The sequence below is a fragment of the Desmodus rotundus genome, chromosome 9, assembly GCF_022682495.2.
Source record: "Desmodus rotundus isolate HL8 chromosome 9, HLdesRot8A.1, whole genome shotgun sequence".
Classification (NCBI taxonomy): Eukaryota; Metazoa; Chordata; class Mammalia; order Chiroptera; family Phyllostomidae; genus Desmodus; species Desmodus rotundus.
In genome coordinates, this window is record NC_071395.1 from 58,476,228 (window position 1) to 58,501,730 (window position 25,503).

Genomic DNA, 25,503 nt, shown 5'->3' on the forward strand with positions numbered 1-25,503 from the left:
GGAGGCATGGAACAGGGGGCAGGAGGTACCTGTGTGGCTGAGGAATAAGAGTGTCTCTAGGTACAAGGCCACCTCCACCACACACCTACCAGTTAAAAGCACCCCCCACCCCAGGCCACCTTTCCCCCCTGCACTCATATACCTCAGCAAAGCCCTGCAGCTGAGCCATTTGTGGTTTCTCTACCCTTTCTGCTGGCCACCAGGAGTCCCCCTCCCAGTGGGGTCTCAGGTCTGGCTGGAACTCAAGGCATTTACCTCATTTTCACACATCAGTTTGTATTGGAACACTGTGACCTTCAGTTTAAAATACACGAAGTTGTGGCTCAGTGGATGAGTGCCAGCCTGAGAACAGAGGGGTCACCGGTTTGATTCTCAGTCAGGGCACATGCCTGGGTTCCAGACCCAGTCCCCAGTTGGGGGTGTGCAAGAGGCAACTACACATTGATGTTCTCTTCCTCCCTTCCCCTCCAAAATAAATTGTTTTTTTTTTAAGTTTTTAAGTACAAAGGTAAGTCAACACAAAGAAAAGCAGAAGTAGCAGTATTTGAAGCCTAAGGCGGGTGGACCTCCTGGGCAGATGTCTCCCCGGTGGGCCTAGGGTCATCTGGGGGTGAGGCGACACCTTGCCTGCTTACACAGGGGCCTGGTAGGGACCCATAAGCCTGCCCTCCAGTTCCCTGGCAGGGCACAAGCTCCAAGGCTTCACTGAGAACAGGGCCTGCCTGAGGTGGGCAGGGTCCTGGTGGGCTGAGACCCAAAGAATGCCCAATGTGAGGGGCCACTTAACCACTTGGCCTAGCCCCATGGGGAAATTGCTGCACTGAAATGGCAGGAGCCAGGAACAGCAAGGAAGCTGCCCAGGTCCTGTGCTCCTTTTCTTTTCTTTCTTGTGCTTATTTTTCCTGCTCTTGTGACTCGGGTCTGTGAGTTGGGGATACACAAGAGTGGCAGGGTTTAACCACAATAGCCACTGACCACACACATCTGTTTCACGGAGTGAATTTCCTCGGTACCACACATGGCCAGCTGCTGGCATAGTAGGTGTAGAAGGTAGCTCAAATAGGGGCCTACCCATCTAGGCAGAAGAATTAGTGGGACCTTCTCAAGGCCCCTTCCAGCATCTCCTGCCCACCTCATTTTGCCTCTAGAGTGGCTACTACTCCAGAGGGCCCTAGAGCAGTAGAGGGGAGGGCGCCTCACATTTGTGGCCCCTTGCACCTGTCAACTCACACCAGGGGGCTGCCTGACTTCTGGGCTCACAACATAGGGAGGCTCCCGAGAAGAAGAAGGGATCTCAGGCCAGGAACATAACTGAGCCAAGAGGGGAAGACAGCAGACTTGCTGAGAGCCCTGAGTCCTGTAAACCCGGGGTCCAGGGCCCTCAGCCAGCCCATACCCAGACTCCCTTTTTGCTTCTGGCCTGGGCGCGAAGGCACCTGGCCGACTGTTCTCACACAGTGCTGTCGAGGGAGCCACTCTTGGGGGACTGCACGGTATCCCCAACTGCGGAGAACCAGCTCCAAGTTCCTGGGCCAGGAAGCTGGGAGAGCCTCCAAGGGGAGATGGCCCCTTCCGCGTCCTCAACGCGAAGACGAACCCAGGCCGCCTCCTCCCCCATGAGACCCCGGGACATTCTCCCTCTACTCGCTGGTCTGCACGTCGCCCAGCTGAACTGGTCCTGTCCCCCCACCGCACGCCACCTAGGCTAGAGCCAAACGTGGAGTGGGAGCGCCAGGTGCCCCGGTCTTATCGCTTCCTTGTGGCGCACTGCGACATCATGCCTGCGCCAATCCCGTGTTGCCATGCGCGCCTGTGCACCGCTCCTTCCACGTCCCGGTCCCGCTAGGCTCTGGTTTTAGCCCCGTGCCGGAGCACTTCCCTAAGCCACCCCGGAAAGGGCGGAAGCTGGACCTGAGTGCCTGGCCAACACAACCACCATTATTGTCACATTGTGTGATGACGCCAGGACCCAGAACCGGTGCCCTAAAGTCACCATCCCCCATGCGCTGTTTGCGACAACCTGCAGACAGGCACTCCCAAGGATGAGCTGGTGAGGAGTCTCCTGCAGCACCGAGGTTCCCGCTGTCACATGGGAATTGGGGGCAGCAACAGCACTGGGACCATTGTGGTCACGTGGCATGAGGGGCATAGACGCACACGGCACTGAGCTTGGTCCAGTGGTCCACGGCAATGCCGGAAAGAACGTCTGCCCACGTGCTGGCCGAGGCTCTGCACAGGCAAGTGGCACTCACTGCTGATGGCTTGGCATACCTGTCATCGGACAAGTGCTCCCTCCCTGTCAAAGACCGGACTCAGTGACAGTGGTCCAATGAATGCAGGATCCACTCTGTAGGGTGGCTGCAAATCTAGGCCTTGCAACAGGGTGTCCCCCATGTTGTCATTTGTGTGTTCTTTTACAGGATGCTGCTGTAGCACATACCTCACGTATGTGGCCTGTAGGTACTCAGTGGTAAGGGCAACGAAGAGGCCTCTACCTGCTCTCCTGATTCACCTCTGCTAACTCCCTCACTAGCCCTTTTGGGGGCTTCCACAGTGGGAGTGAACAGTGGGGGCTTCCATGGTGGTTCGAGCCTCAACCACCATGTCAAGTTTGAGCCTTGGTTCCCCCACATGGGAGCTTCAGATGTGCTCCTGCACCTGCTCAGGGGCCTCCAGTGTGTGGACAAGTCCAAAGCCACAGGCCTGCTTCTCTGCAGGGTCCCAGCTTTGGTAGAGGGAAGCATGTCCTTGTAGGATGCATGGGTCCAGAGGAGCATGAAGGAAGCACTGGAGAGCAGCAGGGTCAGCTCAGCCTGCTCCCCCAAACCCCTACCACCACCTGGGAAAGCCCAACTATAGTCTGGATACTGGGGTTAATCAGTGTTAATGGCATTTTAGGGCAAAGTGACTGGGGAAAAGGGGGTACAGAAGCATAGGAGGGGGCAATAAGAAGGGCCCCCACCTTTATGGAATGCAGATAGGAGTCTGCTTGACCACTCTCAGGCTGCCCAGATCTCTCCAACTAGACCTTGGGCCTCTATGTCCATCTCTATGCCATCGGTTCTAGCAAACCCCACCCTCCATATCTACTTGGGCTCCTCATGCCCAAAAGTTTGATTGCCTGCCTGCCTTCAGCAGCAATCACATCAGGTGGATTTAGCCAGACACCTCCACTCCTCAGTCAGTACTATTTCCCATTACTGACCCCACCCTGCTCCTAGCACAAATCCCCACTTTTCTGTGCAATACTCAGCCTCTTCCTCCCAGTGCACCCACCTCCACAACCCTACCTTGAGTAAGGTTTTCCTTGCTATCTTCAACAGGTGTCATGAGTAACTTGGCCATGAACAGTGAGTAGTCACACAGTGTCCATGGAGATGAGTGGTAAGCAGTGAAGTGGGGCAGCAGCTGGAGGGATGAGGGATCCAGGGACTTGGCCCAGGTGGGAATGTCCCTGAGCAGGCCAGAAGGCTGGCAGACCCTGGAGGGCAGTTGCCAAAGTAGCTGCACATGGCCAGCTGCATGCTCAGCAGACCAAGGAGGATGACTGCAAGCTAGGAGTCCATGGTGGGTGCTCAGTCCGGCATTCCTCCCTGTGAGCCGCTGTTAGAGGCAGCGTCATGTCCCACAGGCTTCTGCCTCTCTAGTCATGCCTGGAACGCCCTCCACACAACTTGTATGTATGGCAATGTTCTACCACAGACCCTCAGGTTTATGAGAAAGAGCCCAAGAGCCAGGTCCCAGGATCAACCTACAGACCTGGACAAGATGCAGCCCCAGGCCTGGGCCAGGTCAGCTGCTTGTGTAAAGGTTCACGATTGCTCCCTCAGGTCTTGTAGAATGCCCATCCTGTCCATGTAAGACCTACCACTTGGCCAGAAGGTGGCAGCCTATTGTAGCATGTAGCTAAGACCTGAAGAGTTAGCAATGGGGCTGCTCCCCTTATTCCATGTCAGGAAGCACCTTCTCACTGCCTATGGGCAGGGCTAGGGGACCCCCAGAGAGGGGCCGAGCAGGCCAGCTTCAGGATAGGTGCCAACATCCTTGGATCCTACCTACTCCCCATGCTTTATGCAGGCAGTGGGGGCTTGAGCCCAGAGTGGCTGTGCAGCAGTAGGCGCCTCCTGCAGTGACAGCTCATGTGCCCTCTTGAGCCTCCTCCTAAAACCACAGCTTGACCCAATTCTAAGTCCTCCACTGGGCTCAGTCTTAGGGAGCCCCCTCCAGTACATGTTTGATAAAGACAGACAAGATGGATTTACAATCTGGATGCTCAATTTAAAGATGAATGCCCCTCCCCCTCTGCAGCATCCTGAGCCAGGCCAGCTTGTGGGCATGGTCACTTTTTGGTCCAAAACTGCTTGTACCGCTCCAAGTCAAAGTCATCGATGAGCTCTGGCTCCTTCTCCTTCCCTTGGAGCTGGGCCTCACGTTTGCGGAAACGTGCCCGCCTCTCCTCTGGGGACAGGGCATCCAGGTCCATGGGCATCTGTGGAGGGAGGGTGTGTACTTGATCATCAAAAGGGACAAGGATGTCCTCCCAGCTCCACCTCTCCCCCTTTTTATAGAAATTTCTTGTTTACCCAGGACATTTTGTTTGTTTGTTTCCACACAGCCCACTGCTGCTGTCTGATCTTGGTGCATGAAGTTTCATGCCTTGTCCACCCTCCCCTCCCCTCCCCCACCTAGCCCAGACCCACACTCCAGGGAGGAGAGCTTACCACCAGCATTCGTCTGGGCTCTGGATAGCGGATGTGGATGGTGGAGCCATCCTGCTTGACCAAGAGCACAGGGTAGAGGCGTGCATAGGCCTGTCTGTGCACACGCGTGAGCGAGGCTCTGCTGCTGTCAGCCTGATGGGAGGACATGTGCAGGCAGCGGCCCAGAGGGGCAGCCCCCAACACCACCTGCTGCCGCAGCAATCTGCAGATGCACATGCTAGTTAGCGGCAGGTGCTGAGACCAGGCTGACCAGCTCCGGTGGGTGCCCACAGCAACCCCCTAGGTCTGGGATGTGGTCACAGTAGCTTGTATGCCATGTCTGGAAAGAGGCTGAGGGGGGTGAGAATACAAGGCTTCCAGACTGCTAAGGACAGATGGTTTAGGATAGCACCCTCTAGGAGTCTGGAGTCCTGAACATGAGCCCTAGAGCAGGAAGCAGCCTCTTAAAAGAGGAACATAGACCTGATGCTGTGCACTGAGTATGTCCCCAAATTCACATGTTGAAGCACTAACCCCCAATAAAATGGTATTAAGAGCAGGGCCTTTGGGAGGTGATCAGGGTTACATGAGATCATGAAGGTGGAGCCCCTGTATTGGGAATGGTGCCTTATAAGAAGAGACGGGAACTTGCTCTCTCTCTGCCCTGTGAGGATGTGGAGAAGGTGGCCATCTATGAACCAGGAAGAGGAAAGTTTCCAGGATCACGGGGAACAAGGTACCCAGGCTGTGGCATTCTGTTGGGGCATCCTGAGCACACACGACCTGTGGAGCCCACTCGGTTCCGGACATGGCAGACACTCAAGACCTCCTACACAGGGCATAGCACATGCTCCAAGGTGACAGGGAACTGCAAGTCCCTGCCTGCCCCACCCCTGTCTCTCACCCACTTGGGGCCTTGCCTTGTGACCCCCAAATTCCCTCCAGCCTGGCTCTCATGCAGCTTCGGATTCAGACCCACCCCATGTACTTTGCAGCTGACACCTAGGGTTGTGGGCCCATCTCCTCTGCTAGGCTCTGATGGCCTGGTCACAAGAACCGCAGCTTATTTACTGTTAGGCCCAAGACCACCAGCTGAGCCAGTCCCTGACTTCTGAAGTGAAGGACAGGAGAAAGGAGATGGTGGGCAGCTCCAGCATCAGAGAAGCCTGCGGTCAGCGTCAGGAGGCCATGGCACAGCCACTTGTGAGAACCTGACATCAGTGGGTTGAGGAAGCTTCTGGATGGGGATAGAGCCAACCCTTGAAGAGAACATGGATACTCTCCCACTGGGAACAGCATCAGTTCCCACATGAACCTCTCCCAGGATGATGGCCCTCCAGGGAACGCTGCAGCCAAGGTCCCTTTCCCGTGTTCACACCAACTCAGACTTCAAGTGCCACCTCCATCTCCCCACACTCCACAGAACAAGAAACCTGCCCTCATTTCCTCCTCTGGCAACACTAACCACACTGTGCTTCCCATTTGGGGGAGGCAGTGGGGCAAAGGGAATAGGCAGATGGAGAGGCAGTTCCAGTGGGAACAGCAGGAAGGCCATGGCATTCTCCAGGGCTAGGCTGCAGGCTCTGAATAGGGAGCAACTGCCACCACTACCTGTTTGGTGCTAAGTAGCCAACGTTGCTCCTATTCCCCCTCAATACCCTGTCAAAGTCTTTGTACACGTGTACTTGTGTGTATTATCCAAGTAAACACACTGGCTGGGGGGCATGCCTAAGAGCACAGCCTGAGGCTCCAGAGTTGACCTTCCTTTGGGTGGCCCTGTGACGGCAACCCTAAGGGGCCTGGAAGCTGGTGCTTACCCAAGCATGCTGCCTGCAACTGCCATTCCTCCTGAGCACCACTGTGGCATGTGCAGGCCGAGGGTCAATTACTGGCCCGGTGTGTCACCTGCTGAGCAAGAAAAGTCTTTTTAACAGGCTGGCTTTCCACATAACTGGTCCTTGCCTAGCCCTAGCCAAAAAGCAAGCCACAGACCCAGTCACATCTCCAAGCAGGCATCTTATTCCTAGATCAATGGCAGTCTCTCCCAGTAAGCTATCAAGCTCTCAGCCCTGACCTGACATCAGAACCACCTGCCGAAGGTCTGTGAACGGCAGATGCCCAGGTCCTGTTCCCCAAAATCCTGACTTGGTCAGTATGGGCAGGATCTAAACCGGTTCGGGGGAGTTACAGGAAGCTGCTCTGAACGCGGAAGGCAACAAGAATAGAGGCTGCTTCACACCATGTTGGCCACGATCATTTAGTTCTCACAGAGTCCAGCGAGGTAAGGGTCCCTGTGGCACGTGGAGGCAGCTGAGGCCCAGGGTCAGTCTTAGTAAGCCCGGACTGGCAGGGAAGTGTCTGTGACTGTGCTGTGACAAACCGGAAGTTTCAAAGCCAAATGCCTGAGGTCTCAGCATTCCAACCCCCCAGAAACAGAAACGAGCACTCGGGGGCCGATAGAGGCAGGTTTGCCTCGCTGTCCCCTGCCTGTCAGGGCAGGGCATCTGCAGGACTCCCTCCGCCTTAGGAGACCACCCGGCCGCAGAGGGAAACGCTGTGTGGTTCCTAGCGGGTGCCCGCGGAGCCAGAACCCTCCCTCCCTTGGGGAAGCACGCCCGGCCCGCACGACGCGGCTCCAACCTGCCACGCTCACTGACCTCGGGACAGCCACGGTCTGGCGGCGTGGGAGTGGCGGTGCAGCGATCCGTGCCCTCGTGGCCGACCACCGGCGGCGCGGACCCAAGTCCTCCACGAGCGCTCCCTCGCGCGGCGCTTACGCAAGTCGTCAGGGGCGGGGCGGGACAGGGACGGTGCTGACGTCGGCCCCGCGGGCGGAAGTGGGCTGGTGCGGCACCGCTACGTACTTTTCCGAGGGTGCTGGCTGTGGTCGCGTATGTTGCGGCGCCCGCTGGCGGGGCTGGCGGCGGCCGCCCTGGGCCGCGCCCCGTCGGACGGTGAGTGGCACTGGGTGTGCACGCTCCCGAGGGCCTTCCTGGGCGCCGCCGCGACCCTGCGTGTCCGAGCTGTTCGCGTTCAGCTCTCCCCATGCGCCGGGGATACCGCTCTTGCGGGGTCCTCGTGGGCCGCCCCCGCAGTCCTCAGGGGTTTCCAGGGCTGGCTTGCCGCAGAGGCCCAGCGAGCAGAGCCGGGGACGCCAGGATTGGGTAATGCGGCTTTCCATGGAGGTGCATTGACACCACTTACAGGGTCTCTCTCGTTCTGAGGTTGTGTCCTCTCCGTGTCTATGGATGTTGAAGTGGTTTTTTCGGTGGCCACTTTTCTTACTCGGGCACATTAAAAGTCAATTTCTCTGCGAGTTCTCAAAACGTAGGTGGGAATTCTGGCACGGAAGGCGCCAGCTTCTGAAACCCCTGCAGCCTGAGGACTCACGCTGGAGGCGGAGGGGAAGCAGCCTGACCCCCTCCCTGAGGTGGGCCGCGCCGCAGAGGTGAAAACCCTGCGTGCCGAAGGCCGCGACGGCCGCCCGAGCGGGATTCCCCACAGCCCGTGCCCGGTCGTGGGCCCAGGACTCCTGGACTTCCGCTACCGGGCCCTGAAGCAGATGCTTGAGACAGGCTCTCCTGATTTGGGGGTGTGGTGATTTGATGTTCAGCTTCTCTCGGGCCCAGAGCCGTCAAGTCTAGGTTAATGGGGCCGCCCCTCTCCTATTCTTAGACATTCTTTCGGGAACAGAGAGGGAACGAGCCTAGATCATCCAAGGGCTGGTTTGGGGAGGAGCAGTGAGGCGTGGCACCTCACCTGTTGTCACTGTTGTCTTTCACTGGGGAGGAGAGGCACTGTAAGCAGTGGTGCCAGCCAGCCAGTGTGGGGTGGGGCCCACAGGGACAGGAAGAGGGGAACCGAGACTTGCCTCTCCTGGTCAGCCTCTTGTGAGTTTCCTAGGCAGCATGCATGTCCAAATGTGGGCTTTTCTGGAGTTTTCTATCATTCTTAGACCTTCCAGACCATGACTTGCTGTGACAGATGCAGGAAAACCTTCCTCTGGGCCCCCAGGAGGTATCAGGGACAGGTGGGGTTTCCTGTGTTGCCCCTGAGGAGCTTAATTTTCTGCCAGGTGAGTCCCCACTCTATTCCTGCTCATCGAATGCCACACGACTGCCTGCAACACCCAGTTCACTTATACCTGGGTTGGGGTCACACCTGTGACGGGTACAGTGTGCCTGGGTTTTGTTTAGATACTGGGTTTAGACCTGGACCTTGATCTTTGGCTGGGATGGGTGATATCAGCAATTTCCTTGAGTGGAAGATTCCGGGAGTTACAATGGTACACTCGCTACTTTTTCTGTTCTGCCACACCAGAATTGGTTTTTGCTTTGTTTTGTTTTGTTTTACTCCTAAACCGTAAACCTCTGTCTTTTGAGGCATATTCCACATTGCTGGAAAAACACATTCAGTTGATCTGAGGAGGAGCAGAAACAAAAGGGGTATGTGGTAATGTGGTTGGGGGTGGAAAGAGGTGGCTCCAGTGCACCTGGAGGGTGGGTAAGTAATGCAAGCAAGGCACTGGGAGCACTGGAATGGAAGCAGGCACTTCTGTAGTCGTCTCCAAGTCCCTGCTGACCCTTTGTGGGCTGAGCCTCAGTCTCCCCAGCTACCTGCTGACTCTGCAGGAAGACTTAGTCTTCCTGGTTTTGTCTCCCCTGGTACCTGTTGACTTTGCATTTGTGGGTCTTGGTTTCCTGTCTGTGAGGGTGAGGCTGATTCTCTGTAGGGCCTGTGCCCTTCCTGCTTCGTAGCTTGCTTGCCAGGGACCCTTCCCCTCTTGTGCTTCCTCTGCTCTCTGCCCATGGTGCAGAATTGGGATTTGGTGCAGCCTGAATCCAGGCCTTCTCTTGTATGGAAAGAGATCTAGACACACTATGCAGCACCGAGACAGGCCTGGGGTCCTGCACGGTATGGCTCTTGCTAGTGCTTTTGAGGGGCTAGCCTGTTCTCATGGAAGGAATAGTCCTCGCCCATTGTGAGGAGAAGTGAGAAGGAAATGGCTAGCTGCTTTGTGGCTGTCCCAGTTCAAGCCAGTTTCCCAAAGGCTAAGTGGGTTTGTCAAGACTACCTGGCCAGGACGTGTCACCAAGTCCTGCCCCACAGGGTCTGTTTGGGAGGGGTGGGGCATCACCTGCTGTCCTGAGCCAGATTTCTTCCCATCTTGTGGTTTACAAGATGGCTGGCAGGACTTGACCTTTCCTCTCCGTGTTTTCCAATCTCAGAGGTCACACCTTATCTTGGGTGTCTTGTGGAGGAGTGGGAGGGAGGTGGGGTGGTACGGGATGAAAGTGGAAAGAGGAGGTTCCTTCTTGTGGTCTGCAAAAAGACTGCCTGGCTGCATTGGGTGCTCCTTGGGCAGGGTTCCAGCGGAGAGCACTCTGGGATGCATGGGCTTGCATCCCAAGTTTTTATTGCGGTACTGTGCACTTTCCCATTTCTTGCCAGGCTGCTAAGGTTCAGGATTGTGGGATAGTCAAGGACTGGAGAACACAGATGCCCTCAGTTGGTCCTGCAGGCACTAGGGCCAAAGTCAGTCTCCGAGTACTTGATTGTTGAGGCCTTGAGGCCAAAGTGCCATCCCACTACAGGTGTGCTGTGGAAGGTGGCTTCAGTGAGTGCTCTGTTGTATAGTGACTGGACAGAACCCTGTCTCCCACGACTCCCCAGGCACTTCTGCAGGGCCAGGCCATTCCTATGTGGCCCTTGTGCTCTGGGAGCCAGCCTTCAGGCAGGATTCAGCTCTGTGGGCAGCAGAGGGTAAGACTTGGCCAGGCTGAGCAGACTGGACCTCTCTGTCGTGAGCGTGCAGAGTGGGGCAGGTGATGGCTGCACTGGGGTGCCTGGAGTTTGAGTTTGATGTAGGGGCAGGCTCATCAGGAGGATGCCCTGTGTAGCGGGGCAGGGAATGAGCTTAACAGCTGCCAGCTAATTCTGTGCAGGCGCAGCCCCTGCTCACCACTGGCCCAGTGCAGGCAGGTAGTGGGCCTGGGGTAGGAGCTCCCCCTGGGCTGGGGTTGTGGCTTGGTGGGACAGGCTCCCCTGCCACCGTCCCAGCACAGCATGGAGGGCCCCGTATAGAAACCAGCATTTGGATGTAAGGTGACAAGTAGGACCTGTGCCACATGCCCCATGAGGGTGTCAGTTCTGGGATTTGGTGTGTGGTATTTGGTCCTGACTGAAGACTAGTCCCTGCAGGGTGGCCCACTCCAGGTGTCAGAGCTCAGGGCTAGAAGGTGTGGCCTGAAAGGAGGTGTGGCCTGACGGGAAGGCGTGTTGGAGAAGGAGCACTGGGTCCTGCTGGGCAGGTTATAGCAGCTCCTGCTGGAGGCTGGGGGGTGCCCACGGGGCTGTGGAGGTACGAGGGCAGGGTGCCCGCCTATGGCAGGCACATGATAGACAGCAGAGCATCCCTGAAGGGATTCTGTACAAGCAGGCAGGTGGGCTGTTCTCCCTTCTCGGTGCCTCGAGCACCCTGGAGGGCAACTCCCAATATCCCTGACAAGGTGGTAGAGGAGCCTTTGGGTTCCTCTACCCAAGTTGGGTGCTGGGCCTGAGTGCCCACTGGGTTGAGGGTTTGCCACCATGATCAAGGCTTGGGCAGGCCTCCTGGGCCATCAGTGTGGCCATCGTACAGTGTGTCTTTTGGGGGCTACTCCTGCTCTGGAGGAACGCACGTACCTGTGGTGCCTAACACTCCATCAGGTCCAGGAGAAAGAGACCAGTGCGTGGCCACAGCTGCCCGGCCCCAGAGGCAGAAACTCAGCACTGACCAGAGGCCAGGCAGTGATGAGACTGGACCCTGGACTCCTCAGCCTCTCTTGGGACCTGGTGGCCCCCAGCCTCTCCTCTGCCCTGCTGGGTCCTTCCCTCCACTGCCTTTCCTGGTCACCTATTGCCTAGGAAATGAGGACACACCCAGAGGAGTAGGCTGGACTGCCCCTGGGACATCCTTCCTGCAGGGGATGGGGCTTTGTGAAGGGTGCCAGTGAGGGAGAGACAGGACCTCTTGTGTCCAGGCCTCTGGGGAGGGACAGGGTTGCACTCTGCTAGTGGGCAGTTGCCTTGGGCTCAGAACCATGTGTATGCATGTGTATGTGGAATGCGGGTGTGTATGTGGCACATGTATTTGGGTGGGAAACTGGGATGCCAGAGAGGAGTTGGGAGTCCATCCACTGAGATGATCTCTACATAGAAACAAGGCATTTTTGTAATGGAAATTCGCAGGAGTCCCAGGAGCTAAGAGTTGGTCACTCAGAGATGACACTTGAGTGTTGGTGGGTTCCCGTGGATCCCTCCTCCTTTGTGTTTCCCAGCTTCTTCTACAGGGAGCACGTGGGTACTATGGTAGGCCCAGAATAGCAGTGCTTTAGTGAGATTACCCAGTTAGCCTACATTGTAGATTAGGAAAGCAGTGTCCGCTGGGGGCCCTGTTGGAGATGGGCAGCAGGGCGTCCCTGAGCCAAGCGGCCTGTCCTTCCTGGGCCTCACTGCCAGTGTGCTAGTCACTGAACTGCACCTTGGGGGCCTCCACACCTTATCAGGGGGTCCCCAGATGGCTTACAGAGCCAGGCCTGCATAGGGAGCTGCTCGAACTCCTCCACGCCCATCAGGGGTTTCCCTTGGAGGCAGGGAGCACTTGCACCTGGCCTTCCTGCCATCAGGAAGGTGGCTGGGCACGCAGGCTACTTCTGAGGGGCCAGGGACAGCCTTCTCTTCCCCAAGGCCCCAAGTGGGCGGGACTGACTGCCCTGGGAGGAGTTTAGTGCTTAGAGACCTGAGCAGACTGGGATTACACACCCCTCCCAGCTCATCCTGAATAGCCCTGGCTGACTGAGGGGGATGAACCCCACCCAGGAGGTAGGTCCTGTCCTGGGGAGGGGGTTGGGGGTGTCAGGCGGGCACAGAGCTGGCTGGGGTGATGGCTGTCCAAACCCCCCTGCCTCAGCTGCTCTCATCTATGGCAGTTGTCTGAGCCCTGTGCCTTGGGCTGGGAGGCTGCCCTCCTGCTGGCTTCCCAGCATGTATGGGAGTGTGGTCAGGAAGCTGTGGTCCCTCTCTAAGTCCCTCACTTCCTAATGGAAGTTCCCAGAGCAGGGATTGGGTTCCATTGACCTTGACCTCGGCCACCTCTGGAGCATGGTGCCAGGAGATGCAGGAGTGGGGACCCAGATGTGCCCCTCCCAGGAGCAGAAGCCCAGCCTCCATGGGTGGGGTGGGAGTGCACAGCTGGGGAGGCCATGTGTCTGGTGCCAGGGAGTCCACAGCTCAGGGAGGTGTGGCTGGGCTTTGGTATGGCCCTCAGCTCTGTTCAATTCCTGTGAGAGTTTGGGGGGTGTGCAACTGCAGCCACCCCACCCACGGGGGTCCCACAGGACTGCTGATCTCTGTTCCCACTTACCCATAGGGATGTCAGGACCAAGGCCTGTTGTCCTGAGTGGACCTTCTGGGGCAGGGAAGAGCACCCTGCTGAAGAGACTTCTACAGGAGCACGACAGCATCTTCGGGTTCAGCGTGTCCCGTGAGGTCCTAGGGGTTTGGGGGGCCCCGGTGACCCCCTGGAGCCCCACACCCCTACATACATAGGGACATGCCCATGCTGCTAAATCCCCCAGGAACCCTCCCTCACACATGGGACATGCCCATACTGCTGACCCCCCTACCCTGCCACAGGCTGAGCTGGGTTCTTCGGGAAGGCCCTGGGGATGGGATATGTGGGCTCTGGATGGCCCAGATGGGTCCCAGTCGGCTCTGGATGGGTCACAGGTGCTTGTTCCTAGACACCACAAGGGACCCGAGGCCCGGAGAAGAGAATGGCAAAGGTGAGCTGGCCCTGCACTGGCCCTGCACTGGCCCTCCAGTACAAGTCTGGAGTCACCTCCCACCCCCCAACTGTCATGGTGATGCATGAGGCCTCAGTCTCCCCATCTGATGGGGGCTGTCCTCCAGGGTGGGTGGAAGAGCAGGCCTAGTTAGGTAACGGGCATCAGATCTTCTGCAGACGCCACATATCCACGTGGGAGGCTGGCGGGGGCCAGGCAGCCGTGGGGCCGTGCTCCAAGCATGTGCGCTGCACTGTGTGGCCATGCAGCTGAGGGCAGAGCCGTGCACATGACTTAGGGCTCTCTGGTATCACAAGCATCTTTTGTAACCTTAGGGTGTTTGTAGTTCCTGAGGCAGAGCATTGAAGTCCCCCCAGCCTCCCCACTGAAGCTGGCGGTCTCCAGGCCCCCTTCAGTGAGGATAGTGTGAGAAGTGGTGTCTGTCCCCTCGTCAGACATCTCCCTGCCCAGGGCTGGAACAGCTCTGTGGATTGACAGATGGGCAGACAGGCACAGGACAGAAGCTGGTTCTGCCCATGTAGGATTGCCTGGGCCCTCATGACCTGGCTGCGGACAGCTTCAACAGCTCCTGCCCTTTGCAGATTACTACTTTGTGTCCAGGGAGGTGATGCAGCGGGACATTGCCGCCGGAGACTTCATTGAGCACGCTGAGTTTTCGGGGAACCTTTATGGGACTAGGTGGGACGCATTCCCTTCCTCTAAACCCCCAGGGACCTAGAGTGGGCAGCCCACGCAAGGGCTTCTCTCTCCTGGCTGTCAGGGTGAGGGACCCAGCCCTTCCAGGGGTCAAGAGTCTGGGCTTTCCAGGCTGTTTCCTCCTGGCCCCATCTGAGCTCACCTGGCCAGGTAGCTGTGGGCACTGGGGGCCACGTGCTGGGCCAGTATTCAGTGAAGAGTCAGAGGGCCTGGGTCTCAGAGGTCTGCAGGCTGTACTTCCTCCCTACCCCTTCCCTCCAACTAGTAAGGCAGCCTGGAAGGGTCCCAGGCCAGCAATAGCTGCCCACCCCCACCCCTTACACCCCCAGAGCAGTGTCATTGCACAGGTGGACCCATGCTTGCTCTGTGCAGCCTGTACCTCAGCCACCATGGGACCCTTGTGCTCTACCCCAGGTGCAGCTGGCAAGGGCATTGAGCCCTGGAAGGGGTTGCTGGGGCTGCTGTTACCCTTAGATGGTTGGGTACCCAGGAGCCCTGAGCCCAGTGGTGACAGCTGGGACCGTGTTCTTCCCCTCCCAGCTGCCTCCCCCAGCCTAGCAGAGGGCCCAGCATGCAAGGGCTACTGAGGGAGTGCTTCCAGAAAAGGGGAGCAGATGCTGCAGTCAGAGTGGGCCCCTGCAGGCTCCTGCCTCTCCTGCCCAGGCCCAGAGCAGGGACCCCAGCAGATGTCAGTGGAGGTGGTGGGGGTACTAGGGCTCAGGGAGCCCTAGCTGAGTGCTGTCCTCCCTCCCCGCCTCCGTAGCAAAGCAGCCGTGCGAGTGGTACAGGCCATGAACCGAATCTGTGTGCTAGATGTGGACCTCCAGGGTGTTCGGAACATAAAGAAGACTGACCTGAAGCCTATCTACATCTTTGTGCAACCACCCTCGCTGGAAGTCCTGGTGGGGGCGGGGATCCAGGCAAGGGAGGGGTGGAGGAGGTGCCAGGGCTTCCCTGCAGGCTCTGATCCTCTTTGGGCACCTCAGGAACAGAGGTTGCGGCAACGGAACACGGAGACAGAAGAGAGCCTGGCCAAGCGGCTGGCTGCTGCCCGGGCAGACATGGAAAGCAGTGAGTGTGTGGGTTTGGCTGGTGTCCCTGACCCTCCCCTATAGCAGCTGACTCACCTGCCAGAGGTGGGAGGGCAGAGGCAGGAGCTGTCATCTACAGCTTCCCAACCCTCACTGAGCCTCCACTGGCCTTGCGGGGATCCCCCCTCCCCACCCCAGGCAAGGAGCCCGGCCTGTTTGACCTGATCATTGTCAACGACAGCCTGGACAAGGCCTACTGGGCCCTGAAGGAAGCACTCTCAGAGGTGGGCTCCGACAGGGGGCAGGGCTGGATCTCTGTGCAGGAAAGGGCGTGGGACAGGGGATGGGGTTCAGGGCAAACCCTTCTTCCTCTTTCCTGCAGGAAATCAAGAAGATCCAAGGGACTGGCTGCTCTTGAGGATGCCATCAGCTGTGTCCCCCCTGGACTGGACCCTGCACCCACTCTGGTGGCCAGGGTGTCCCTGGCAAGATGGCTCTGCCTGCCTCTCTCACCTTGCTCCCCATGCCCATTTCTGGGTGCCCCTGATCAGTCCCACTCTCCTGTGGGAGTTGGGCTGGCATCCTAATAAAGAGCTGCTGGTGAGAGTGGCCTTGAGCCCATGGATTGCTGCCCTGTCCCTGTGTTCTTTATGCTGTGCTGCCACTCCTGGTGGCCGCCTCCTAAATCACCAGTCCCAAAAGGGCTGCAGGCTCCAGGTCCCCCCATGTCTGCTACTCTGGGCTGTTGGCCAGTGGGGCTGCTCCCCAACAGCACACAACTACCCAGGCTCCTTGTGTGCCCAGGAGCCACAGCCCAGAGACCAGCAGGGATGCCCTCCCACCTTTGTGTCTAGGAGATGAACAGGAGATGAACCCTCAGAGTGGGGGTTCCCCAGAGGCTGGGCTGCTTCCTGCCCTGAGGCGCAGGTGGGAGCAGGGGGGTGGGGCTGCCAGGAGCATACACCTCTACCACTAGTTCCTCAAGATTCCTTGAGGCTGGCCGAAGAAGGCCTTGGGGCCTCATCCTGCTCCAGCCACCCCTCCTCCTGGTCTCCGAGCCAGGCGAGGGGTGGCAAGGGACAGACACTGTTGACTTGCAAAGGGGGTGCTGAGACTGTAGGAGCTGGACCCTGGTGTCTGGGAGGCCTGCATGTGCCATACACTCCCTTGGCCTTACCCACAGCCCACTAAGCCCAGCTGGCCAACTGGTCTGGGTGAGGTCAGTTCTGGAGACCTGGGGGATTCTGTTGGGGCTCCATGCTCCCTTGAGTCTGAGAAGACACCTCCCTTGCCACTAGTTTCAGGTCAGAGCAGCTGTGGTGCCCTGGGATATGGTGGTTTGTGCCTAGGCCACGCTCTTGGGGTGAGACCAAGACAGTGGACACAGGCTCAAGAGGAGGAAGGGAGCCCAGGCAGATGTAGTTGGGGAGGCTGGCGTCCATATGCCCAGGTGTACAGAGGAGGCCTGGTGGGAGTTAGGCCTGGGCACAGGACAGTGGGCAGAGGGGCACTGGGCAGGCCCCAGGGCAGGTAAGGCAAAGCCGACTGCCTCCCAACCCACTGTGCAGCCTGGGGGAGGCCCTTCCTTCTCTTGGCCCCGTACAGCTCCAGGGACAATCGGGGATTCAGACCCTGGGCCTTGAGGGGAACAATGGGGCCCTTGAAGGCCCTCCCCCTGCATTGTGCTTGGTGGTGAGAGGTGGCCCTGGGTCGGGTATGGGACTGCCGGGTGCACACCCTTGGAAGCCAGTGTCTGACCAGCCAGCAGGTGGAAGGGCTCACAGAGACTTACATTTTCTGGCCTGAAAAAGGTAGGATGCTATCAAGGGGACCAGGTGCGGGGTGCCCTATGGGTCTGATCAGTGTCACTCTCCCCTCTGGGCTTGGTCTCAGGCCAGGTCTGGCCTCTCCAGAAATGGCTGTCCCTGGGAGATGACAGGTGCTCAGCCTGGCCAGGTGTCTCATTCTAGAGCTCTGTCTCAAGCCCACTTCTCATCAATAGATCCTGACCAGTAGATTCTTCTGGGATCACAAGACCCAAGGGTGGGAGGAGGCAGAGCTGTGGGAGCTGCTCAGGCCAGCTGATGAGTGGGAGGGAAGGGATGTGTGCCCAGCACCTCCACAGCAGCTGGGGCCCCTTGGGCTGTGCAGGACTGGCCAGCCCACACTAGCCACGCAGCTGCCATGTGCCCAGAGGCTGGGGCCTCAGGCTGTTCAGGCCTGGGGGGAATCTGGGAGCCCCACCCCATACAAGGGCAGTCAAGCCAGAGAGGTACACTTCTCTGCCTTCCACACTGCTCCTGACCCAGCTTCAACAAGCCTGTGCTTGTCCTGGGAATTCCTTTAGTCTTCATGGGTCCCAGATCTTCAGGTCTGGGCCCCACAGGTCAGCAGAGAACAGAACAGACCCAGGAGGGACCCCCAGTGTACCCCAGACACGGTGAGTGAGTTGACTGGGTTGCCAGGGGAAGGAAGGTGGGCAGGAGTGGGCAGAGGTTTTTGCAAGGAGCAGTGGCTGGTCCAGGAGTGGTCGGGGCTGCTGCATGGGGCAGGGCACCTCCCTTACCCATCTGCCTGGGACCTGTGGTGTGCTGGGCTGTGGTGGAGCAAGTGGATGTGGTGGGGTGTGGGGTGCAGAGAGAAAGGGGTGAGCATGCTCCATTCTGCTGAGAAAGGTGGCAGCGTGCTGGCTGCAGTGGCTTCACCTAGAGCAGTTTGGGAGGAGGTATGGAGAGCATGGGCACCCAGAAGGGTTGGGTGGTGGGCTCTGCACCCTACCCTGAGCCAGCAGTGCCTGGGAAGATCCAGAGAGTCCACAGGCCCAGCAACTGGAGCTGTCAGGGCTGTACAACCTCGACTCTCCCCAGGCCCACCCCTACCCCTTCAGGAGGAACTCCCCTCACTTCCTGATCCCAGCTGCAGTGGAGAGGGGCCCCAGAGTCCTCAATAAGTTCTCTGCCCCTTTGGGGTCCCTTGCATCCCTGGGAGGGAGCAGGCACTCAAGGCCTTAGTTGTACCCATCCTCCTCCCAGCTCAGGTGTCCCTTCACCCCTCTGCATCTACTGAGCACATGGTGGGGGCACCTCCCCATCCTAGTGTGGAAGGAACTTCCCAGAAGGGAGTGTGAGTGTGTGTGAGTCCAGGCACCGAGGAGGCCGGCCCTGTGGGCCTTGTGAGGATGAGGGCTTTGATGGAGAGCCCAGGCTCCCTGGGGCCCAATCTGAGGGCCTACAACCCTCCTTGGGCTGCTGGGGGGTGGGGTGGTGGCTGTTTTGCACATGGGAGCTGCAGTGCCTTTGTGGTAGACAGTCCCTAGGCCTGGGATTTGGGTCTTGGGTGACCAGGGAGCCTAGTCAAAATACAACAGAGACCTCCAGGACAGGAGTCAAGTGTCCCAGGGAGGTACCTGGCAAGACAGAACCCCATGGAGTCACTGCAGAGCTGAGGGGAGACCTGGGACAAGTGCTGAGGTCCAGTTGGGAGGTGGGCAGGCAGTACCAGGCCTGCTGAGGCCTGTGCCCCCCAGGGCCCCTCAGCAGGTGTGTGGGTGGGGGCAGGATCTGGGCTCCTGCTAAGGCCTCAGCCTCGAAGGATGGACCCACTTTGAGTCACTCATGGCTGCTCACCTGTGGGTGAGGGTTGTCAGTGCCAGGTGCATGCAGGATCTCTGTGTCCTCAGGGAGGAGGAAAGCTGCCTGAGACGCCTCTTTCCAGGCCCTGGAGGCTCCCAGCACAGGGGCCCTGCTGCATGGAGAGCACTGGGGCCCTGCCTGCAGTGCCCCCCTCTGCAAAGAAAGTCCCACCCGCCCTGGCCCTCGGGGACTGGGAGGAAGTCTGGCCAGAGATGGGAAGGAGACTGCTGGCCAGGCTGTGGCCTGATGCACTGTAGGATGGCGCTGGGCCATCCTTGGCTCCCAGCCCTGCAGGACCTTTGCTCAGACTTGGGGGTGGGGGCACTTGAGGCAGGAGAGCCCAGCTGCCACCCTGGAGAGACCACTACCCTGGGTCTGCACTGGAGTGGCAGGCCAGCTCTCCCCAGGACAGGCCATCCTGACACCCACTGAAGCCGTTGGGCATCTTCCTCCAGGCTCTTGGTGGAGATGGCTGACTGTCATGAGGAGCCCGTTTGTGCCCACACTGGCCCAACAGTCACCTCTCCCTCTCAACACCCTTGCTGACCTTCCAAGGCCTGCCGCCTCCCAGACCCCGAGCCTCAGGGGCACCCAGGTCCCTCTCCCAAACCTCATCCAGGATCCCTGGCCAGCCCTTACCTACACTTGTTCTAACATTTTGCTGTGGATGGGGTTCCCTGTGGATGAAGGCCCCTGCAAATCCCCAGGGCCTGGATCCCTGAAAGGCCAGCAACCCATTTCCACCACCAGGCCTGCTGAGCCCTGGTGGTGTCACCACCCAGCAGCCCCAACGGCCCCTGCAGCTCAGCACAGGCCACCAGCCAGTCCCTACTCCAACCTTGCAGCTTCCACAGAGACACACATGTGCTGGGGGTGGGGGGAAATGGGGCAGGGGCTCAAAGTGCTCAGGCGGGGACTATTGCAATTGAGGCTCTTATTTTACAACACTGGCTTACAGAGAAGTTGTAGAGACTGGGAGGAGTTCCCATGTAATCACCAACCCCCCTCCACATTCCCTATGGCATGCTCGTCAGTCAACACTGCCAGCTCCACAGCCCACACTTCCCTCTGATGCTTGAGTTTCCCTGTGACCTTTGCTGCCTCAGGTTCCCCCGTGAGGCACGTGGTCCTCACTTCCCCCCAGAGTCCCACCCCCGAGTCCCCCAGTGGCATGCATATCTTGGGTCGCTAGGACCCTTGGAGCCCTGTGTGAGATGCCCTTGGGTGTCCTGGTGGCTGGGTGTGTTATTGGAGCCCCTTCTGGGACTTGTGTTCTGGTGGCCTGGACTGAGGTCTAGGGGATCATGGCAGCAGGGGCAGGGCCCTTCTCCTCAAATCACAGCCAAGCCCTTGCTCTCAGCCTGGCATACCTGAGGGGGCCCACACAGGTTCCACTCTCCCCTCCTGGTGGGTGCCCTGGGCAGCCCCCTCTGAGGAATGGTGAGTTGGACTCCCCTCCTGGAACACGGGCTGCAAAAACTATTCAGAATGTCCTCATTTAGTTATTTAGTCAATCATTTGTATCAGTGGGGCTCATTTATTTCCTTGGTAATAATCTACTATAACCTCATCTATATGCTACCTGACTCACTTCGTCACTCTATCGCCCAAACTGACCCAGCTTCAGACACACATGGGAGCTCCTTCCTTGAGCTCCTGCCCCGGCAATGTGGGGGGAAGGGGCTCATGCTAGCACTTCCTTTTCTCCAGCACCACCGGTTGCTCCAGGTGCATTTCCTGAGGTGCTGGGACTGGTCCTCTGGATCGGTGTGTCAGGTCAGCAGGCAGCACCAGCTGAAAGTATAGTTGTGAGGTCCCCTGTGTGTGTCATTGGGACCAGGGCAGGAGTCTCACAGGGCAGGAGTCTCCCAGGCCAGAGCAGAGCAGTGCCAGCCCCTGACTGGGATGACTGCACCTTGACTTGCATGTGTGACACAGGCCCTGCACACACATGGATTAGCACATGGAAGTGCACTTGGTCCGAAGAGCCAGAGCCTCTGCCCCTGCCTGAAGGCTGCCTTGAGCTCCTCCATGGGGCTGAGGGGACAGAGACAGGAGGGTCACCCCCCCCTCCTGCTGCCCAGGATGGCTCCTCAGATGACCACTCTAGCCTACCAGTCTGCTGGTTTCTCCTCTTATCTGGTCTCTGTGGCCCTGAGTTGACCTGCATAAGCCCCCCAAGACAGAGCACCCTCCCTGACCCCCAGGGTAGGGTCTGATCATGCCAAGCTAGAGCTGGTCTCAGGACCCCCCCATCACATCTCACAGGTGTCGGGCGGGCATTGCCACCACAGGAGTTACTGAGCATGGCACAAAAGCTCTCCCCAGAGAACCAGTTAATACACCTGAAACACAAGTCAGGTCTGCCTGCACCCTGACTGAGCCACCTATGTCTTGGGAGAGAGAGGAGTGGGGGCTACTCTGCCAGACCCTTTCCGGGTTCCTGCAGGGGTGGTGGGGGCCTCAGCCTCCTGCGATATGTCAGGTCCTGGAGGAGAGTGGGGTTGGCACCAGAGGGAGAGCAGCGGGCCTCAGGCCTGAGGGGTCCTCCGTGAACCTTGCCTGAGGCTGAGTGAGGGAGAAGGTGGTCCCAAGGGCGGACCTGAGCTAGTCTGTACCTGTGTGTGCATGCATATGAGTGCATGTGCACATGTGAGTGTGCATGTCTCTGTACATATCAGTGTGTGCACATGCCTATAAGTGTGCGTACACTTGTATACGTGTCTAAGTTCTTTGTACACTTGTATGCACACGTCTGAGTGCATGTGTGTGAGGTAACTGCATGTGAATGCGTGTATTTGTGTGCACAAGAGTGTGCACGTATATCTGTGAGTGGGTGTACACCTGTAAATATGTGAGTGAATGTGAGTGTGCATCTGTTTGTATTGCATGAGTAGTTCTGAGATGGGCTGTGCACTCAGATGTGAGGAAGTGGGGTCACTTCCCCAGGAACCCTGGATACCCTCTCTTCCTCCCCACCTACAGCCTAGGGGAGAGGCCCAGCTGCATAAATAGGGCCCGTAGCCCTGCCTGTCTCTGCTTCTCCATCCCACACCTGCCCACACTGCCTCCTAGGCCTGTTCCAGGAGGGAAGGAGCCAGACACACCAGGCACCCAAGGATCTCCTTTCCCAAACCATCCAAGAGGAGGTACTGGCCTTGGCTACGGAGTAGGGAAGGTGGGTGTTGGGAGATGCTGCCCTGGAAACCTGGGGCCAGGGTTGTTTGGCTCTGCCCAAAGAGCTCCTTCTCTTGGGCACACGCCCACTCAGGTCAGCTGGTCTGGGATGTGGTGAGTAGCCCATGACTGTCTCTGAGTGTCACAGGTGTGCCTCACTGGACACATTTCCACCCTGGACAGATGCCTGGCCTCACCCACCCCCCAGCTGGGACTGCAAAGGACTGGAGGGAACCCATGAGAGGAAGGGCATGAAGGGGTGTGCAGGGTGTGGAGTGGGGGTCTGGGCTTGGTGAAGCACTGGGGGCTGGGCAAGCTGGAGCCCCTCCCCCCATGCTTCCTGGGGGCTGCGTGGTGTGGGGGCTGAGGGTACATGGGGCTGGCCTCTAATTTCCTGTTGGCCCCACAAAGTAGGATCACCCAGTTGACTCCCTGTGCCTCTCAGGGCCTAGGGTGGGGTCTCCAGAAGTGGAGGATGGGCAAGGCTTGGGAGCTAAGGGAGTATAGAAGGGGCTGGCTCTGCTCCAGGCCACGAGGACCTGGAGTCAGGTCTGAGGGCTGCAGGGATGAGAGAGAGTCAGCTGGAGCAAGGCAGCTGTTGTCTGTGTGGGCTCTGTCCTTTGCCCACCCAGGCCCCACTATCCATGTATGCACCCCACTGCTGGGTTAGGACTCATGCCCTAGTGTTCCTCCTGCCTCTGGGTGGAGCTCTATTCCTGTATTGTCATACATCCCTCCCTCCCCATCCTCCTGCTCCTCCTTGTCCCCTACCCAGGGTTGAACTTTGCTTTTTGTCCTCAGGTCCCACCAACCCCCACTCCCACATCCCCTCCCGCCCTCCTCCTCCCCACCTAGGTTGAGCTCTACTGTGGCCCACAGGTTCCCACCCCCCGCCCCTATGACCAACATGAGCTGGAGCTTCCTGACGCGGTTGCTGGAGGAGATCCACCACCACTCCACGTTTGTGGGCAAGGTGTGGCTCACGGTGCTGGTGGTCTTCCGTATCGTGCTCACTGCTGTGGGAGGCGAGTCCATCTACTCAGACGAGCAGACCAAGTTCACATGTAACACCAGGCAGCCAGGCTGCGACAACGTCTGCTACGATGCCTTTGCGCCCCTGTCCCACGTGCGTTTCTGGGTCTTCCAGATTGTGGTCATCTCCACGCCCTCAGTCATGTACCTCGGATATGCTGTGCACCGCCTAGCCCGCGCTGCGCAGCAGGAGCGCCGCCGCGCCCCTGGCCGCAGCCCCGGGTCCCGTGTGCCCCCCACGCCCCTGCCACTACCCCCGCCATCCCACCCGAGCTGGCCCCAGCCCATCGACCTGGGCGAGGAAGAGCCCATGCTGCGCTTGGGGGAGGAAGATGAGGAGCCGGGGGCAGCAGAGGGCCAGGGCGAGGAGAACGAGGTGGAGGATGAGAGCGTGGCCAAGGGTGCAGGCGGGGACGCCAAGGCGGCAGGGACCCCGGGCACCAACGGGCCACACGATGGGCGGCGGCGCATCCAGCGTGAGGGCCTGATGCGTGTGTACGTGGCCCAGCTGGTGGTGCGGGCCGCCTTCGAGGTGGCCTTCCTGGTGGGCCAGTACCTTCTGTATGGCTTTGAGGTGCCGCCCTTCTTCCCATGCAGCCGCCGGCCCTGCCCGCACGTGGTCGATTGCTTCGTGTCGCGGCCCACAGAGAAAACGGTCTTCCTGCTGGTCATGTACGTGGTCAGCTGCCTCTGCCTGCTGCTCAACCTCTGCGAGATGGCGCACCTGGGTCTGGGCAGTGCGCAAGACGCTGTAAGAGCCCGTCGCCCCCCGGCCGCTGCTCCCAGCCCGGTGCAACACCTGCCGCCCTGCCCACTCCTCGCTGCGCCCGCTGGCCTGGCCTGCCCGCCCGACTACAGCTTTGTGGTGCGCGCGGCAGAGCGCGCACACGCCCGCAACCCAGATCTGGCCAGCCTGGCGCAGCGGGCCCTGCAGGACCGGCATACGCTCGGGGACGGTAACCGCCCACCCTGCTCCAGCCTCCCAGCGCCCGTCCAGGGGCCCCCGAGGACCAGTGTGTCCGCATCCGGATCAGGCAGTGCTACGTCGGTGGGCACGGGAGGGGGCCAGGGCCGGCCGGGGACCAAACCCAAGGTGGACTCGGAGAAGGGCAGTGCTAGCAGCAGGGAGGGGAAGACCACTGTGTGGATATGAGGCCCCTCCCCCAATGCTTTCAGTTCTCCCTCCAGCCAGTCACCAGTGGGGACTTGGGGATAAGGTTGGGGACTGGACTCAGTGGAAGCAGAGAACCTCCTCCTCCTCCGCCCCGTCTCCCTCCCCCTTCCCCTCCCCCCTCCCCCTCGTCCTCCTTCTCCTCCTGGGCTGGCAGTCCTCCTCCTCGCAAGAGGTGGGAAGGGGAAGGGCACCATCTGCTCGGTATCACTGCCTCTTCCCACCCAAGCCTCCTCTGTGTCCTGGATAAGAGGGGAGAATGGGCCTGGCAACCAGGAAGGGTCTCCAGCTCTGATCCTAAAGCCCCCACGGGTGGGCTGGACTGTGGCTAGGGTACTGCCCCACCCCCTACCCCATCCAGAGGCACCTTGAACTGCTCTGGACTGGGTGCCCAGTCCTTCCCTCGGAGCCTCCCTGGAACGGGGCCAGAGCCTCAGGACAAGGGCTCTGGACAGAGTGCCGGGCTTCCTCTTTGCTCCCCTGCAGCAGCCCAGGTGTGATGTCCAGGGATGCCTGGTCTGGGCATTGGGGGTACAGTTGCTGTCCCTACTCCCTGTCCCTTTACCAGTACCCTGGCCCCCAGCCTATGTGCTGCTTCCTGCAGAGCCAGAAGCGATTCTGAGTCTTCTTCCTACATAGGGGAAACTGAGGCAGCCCTGGGCTATGCCTCCTCCTGCCTGGGTCCTCTAGGCCCCAGTGAATGAGCTGCTTGTTCTTCTCCTCAGAGAGAATGTGGGTCAGGCCTGCATCCTGCTTGGGGTCCCTGCCCAGACATCTGGGCTGAGGCCCTGGAAGGCTGGGGTGGACGTGGCCACACCCTTTGAACTTTGCAGCTGCCTGGCACGGGTCCTTCCTCTGGGACAGACTTAAAAGTTTTGCAAAGATGTCAGTCTACCTTGCTGCTGGGACCAACAGGGTGGTGGCCAGAGGGTGCAGCTTTGGTGCTGCTGGGGGAAGGGGCTCTGGGGCTCCTAATTCAAACACAGCCTCCCCAACAAAGAGTGTAAAATAAAAAACTAACTTTTGTTTACAACCATTGTGTGTGTGGTGCACATGTTTATATATGTGCATGTGACACATGTGCACACATGCTATGTTCAAGGAAATGTATGTATTTGTGTGGTGTGGCATCACCGGTCTCTAGGTACACAGCAAAGTTCCAGGCTCGCCCAGAGAGCAGCTCCTCAAAGATGCTTGGGTGCAGCTCCATGCCAGGCA

At 59.0% G+C, this 25,503-nt stretch overlaps 3 protein-coding genes across 12 annotated transcripts; 2 read left to right on the forward strand and 1 right to left on the reverse strand.

Moving 5' to 3' along the window:
• Nucleotides 1–4,257: 4,257 nt before the first annotated feature.
• On the reverse strand, nucleotides 4,258–7,493 carry LOC112305240 (large ribosomal subunit protein mL55). 2 transcript variants are annotated; one of them, XM_024560972.3, is made up of 4 exons: nucleotides 7,358–7,493; nucleotides 6,518–6,605; nucleotides 4,722–4,923; nucleotides 4,258–4,489 (listed from the first exon to the last, which is right to left on the reverse strand). In XM_024560972.3, exons 2-4 carry the CDS (start codon nucleotides 6,565–6,567, stop codon nucleotides 4,340–4,342), a joined length of 402 nt encoding a protein of 133 aa, XP_024416740.2. In that variant the 5' UTR covers nucleotides 6,568–6,605; nucleotides 7,358–7,493; the 3' UTR covers nucleotides 4,258–4,339. The 2 variants fall into 2 exon arrangements, with proteins under 2 accessions (XP_024416740.2, XP_024416741.2); XM_024560973.3 differs by having other exon boundaries at nucleotides 6,518–6,608.
• A 5-nt stretch (nucleotides 7,494–7,498) lies between these two features.
• On the forward strand, nucleotides 7,499–15,896 carry LOC112305212 (guanylate kinase). 9 transcript variants are annotated; one of them, XM_053930740.1, is made up of 8 exons: nucleotides 7,499–7,654; nucleotides 13,111–13,224; nucleotides 13,484–13,525; nucleotides 14,128–14,224; nucleotides 15,006–15,144; nucleotides 15,229–15,313; nucleotides 15,472–15,557; nucleotides 15,656–15,896. In XM_053930740.1, exons 1-8 carry the CDS (start codon nucleotides 7,594–7,596, stop codon nucleotides 15,689–15,691), a joined length of 660 nt encoding a protein of 219 aa, XP_053786715.1. In that variant the 5' UTR covers nucleotides 7,499–7,593; the 3' UTR covers nucleotides 15,692–15,896. The 9 variants fall into 9 exon arrangements, with proteins under 9 accessions (XP_053786715.1, XP_053786717.1, XP_024416698.3 ...); XM_024560930.4 differs by lacking the exon at nucleotides 7,499–7,654 and adding an exon at nucleotides 7,675–7,864 and having other exon boundaries at nucleotides 13,377–13,525; XM_024560929.4 differs by lacking the exon at nucleotides 7,499–7,654 and adding an exon at nucleotides 7,676–7,864 and having other exon boundaries at nucleotides 14,147–14,224.
• Nucleotides 15,897–17,044: 1,148 nt separating this feature from the next.
• On the forward strand, nucleotides 17,045–25,279 carry LOC112304941 (gap junction gamma-2 protein). The gene is made up of 3 exons (XM_053930486.2): nucleotides 17,045–17,084; nucleotides 21,981–22,054; nucleotides 22,962–25,279. Exon 3 carries the CDS (start codon nucleotides 22,981–22,983, stop codon nucleotides 24,265–24,267), a length of 1,287 nt encoding a protein of 428 aa, XP_053786461.1. The 5' UTR covers nucleotides 17,045–17,084; nucleotides 21,981–22,054; nucleotides 22,962–22,980; the 3' UTR covers nucleotides 24,268–25,279.
• Nucleotides 25,280–25,503: the final 224 nt, after the last annotated feature.

Excerpts from the sequence above, each read along its gene's own strand:
- LOC112305212 (XM_024560930.4), top strand. The coding sequence starts at position 7,746 with ATGCGCCGGGGATACCGCTCTTGCGGGGTCCTCGTGGGCCGCCCCCGC. Across the intron at positions 7,865-13,110 it reads GCCGGGGACGCCAGGATTGG|GGATGTCAGGACCAAGGCCT; the intron begins GTAATGCGGCTT and ends ACTTACCCATAG. Across the intron at positions 13,526-14,127 it reads CGGAGAAGAGAATGGCAAAG|ATTACTACTTTGTGTCCAGG; the intron begins GTGAGCTGGCCC and ends TGCCCTTTGCAG.
- LOC112305240 (XM_024560972.3), bottom strand. The coding sequence starts at position 6,567 with ATGCCACAGTGGTGCTCAGGAGGAATGGCAGTTGCAGGCAGCATGCTT. Across the intron at positions 4,924-6,517 it reads GTTGCAGGCAGCATGCTTGG|ATTGCTGCGGCAGCAGGTGG; the intron begins GTAAGCACCAGC and ends GTGCATCTGCAG. Across the intron at positions 4,490-4,721 it reads AGCCCAGACGAATGCTGGTG|ATGCCCATGGACCTGGATGC; the intron begins GTAAGCTCTCCT and ends CTCCCTCCACAG.
- LOC112304941 (XM_053930486.2), top strand. The coding sequence starts at position 22,981 with ATGACCAACATGAGCTGGAGCTTCCTGACGCGGTTGCTGGAGGAGATC.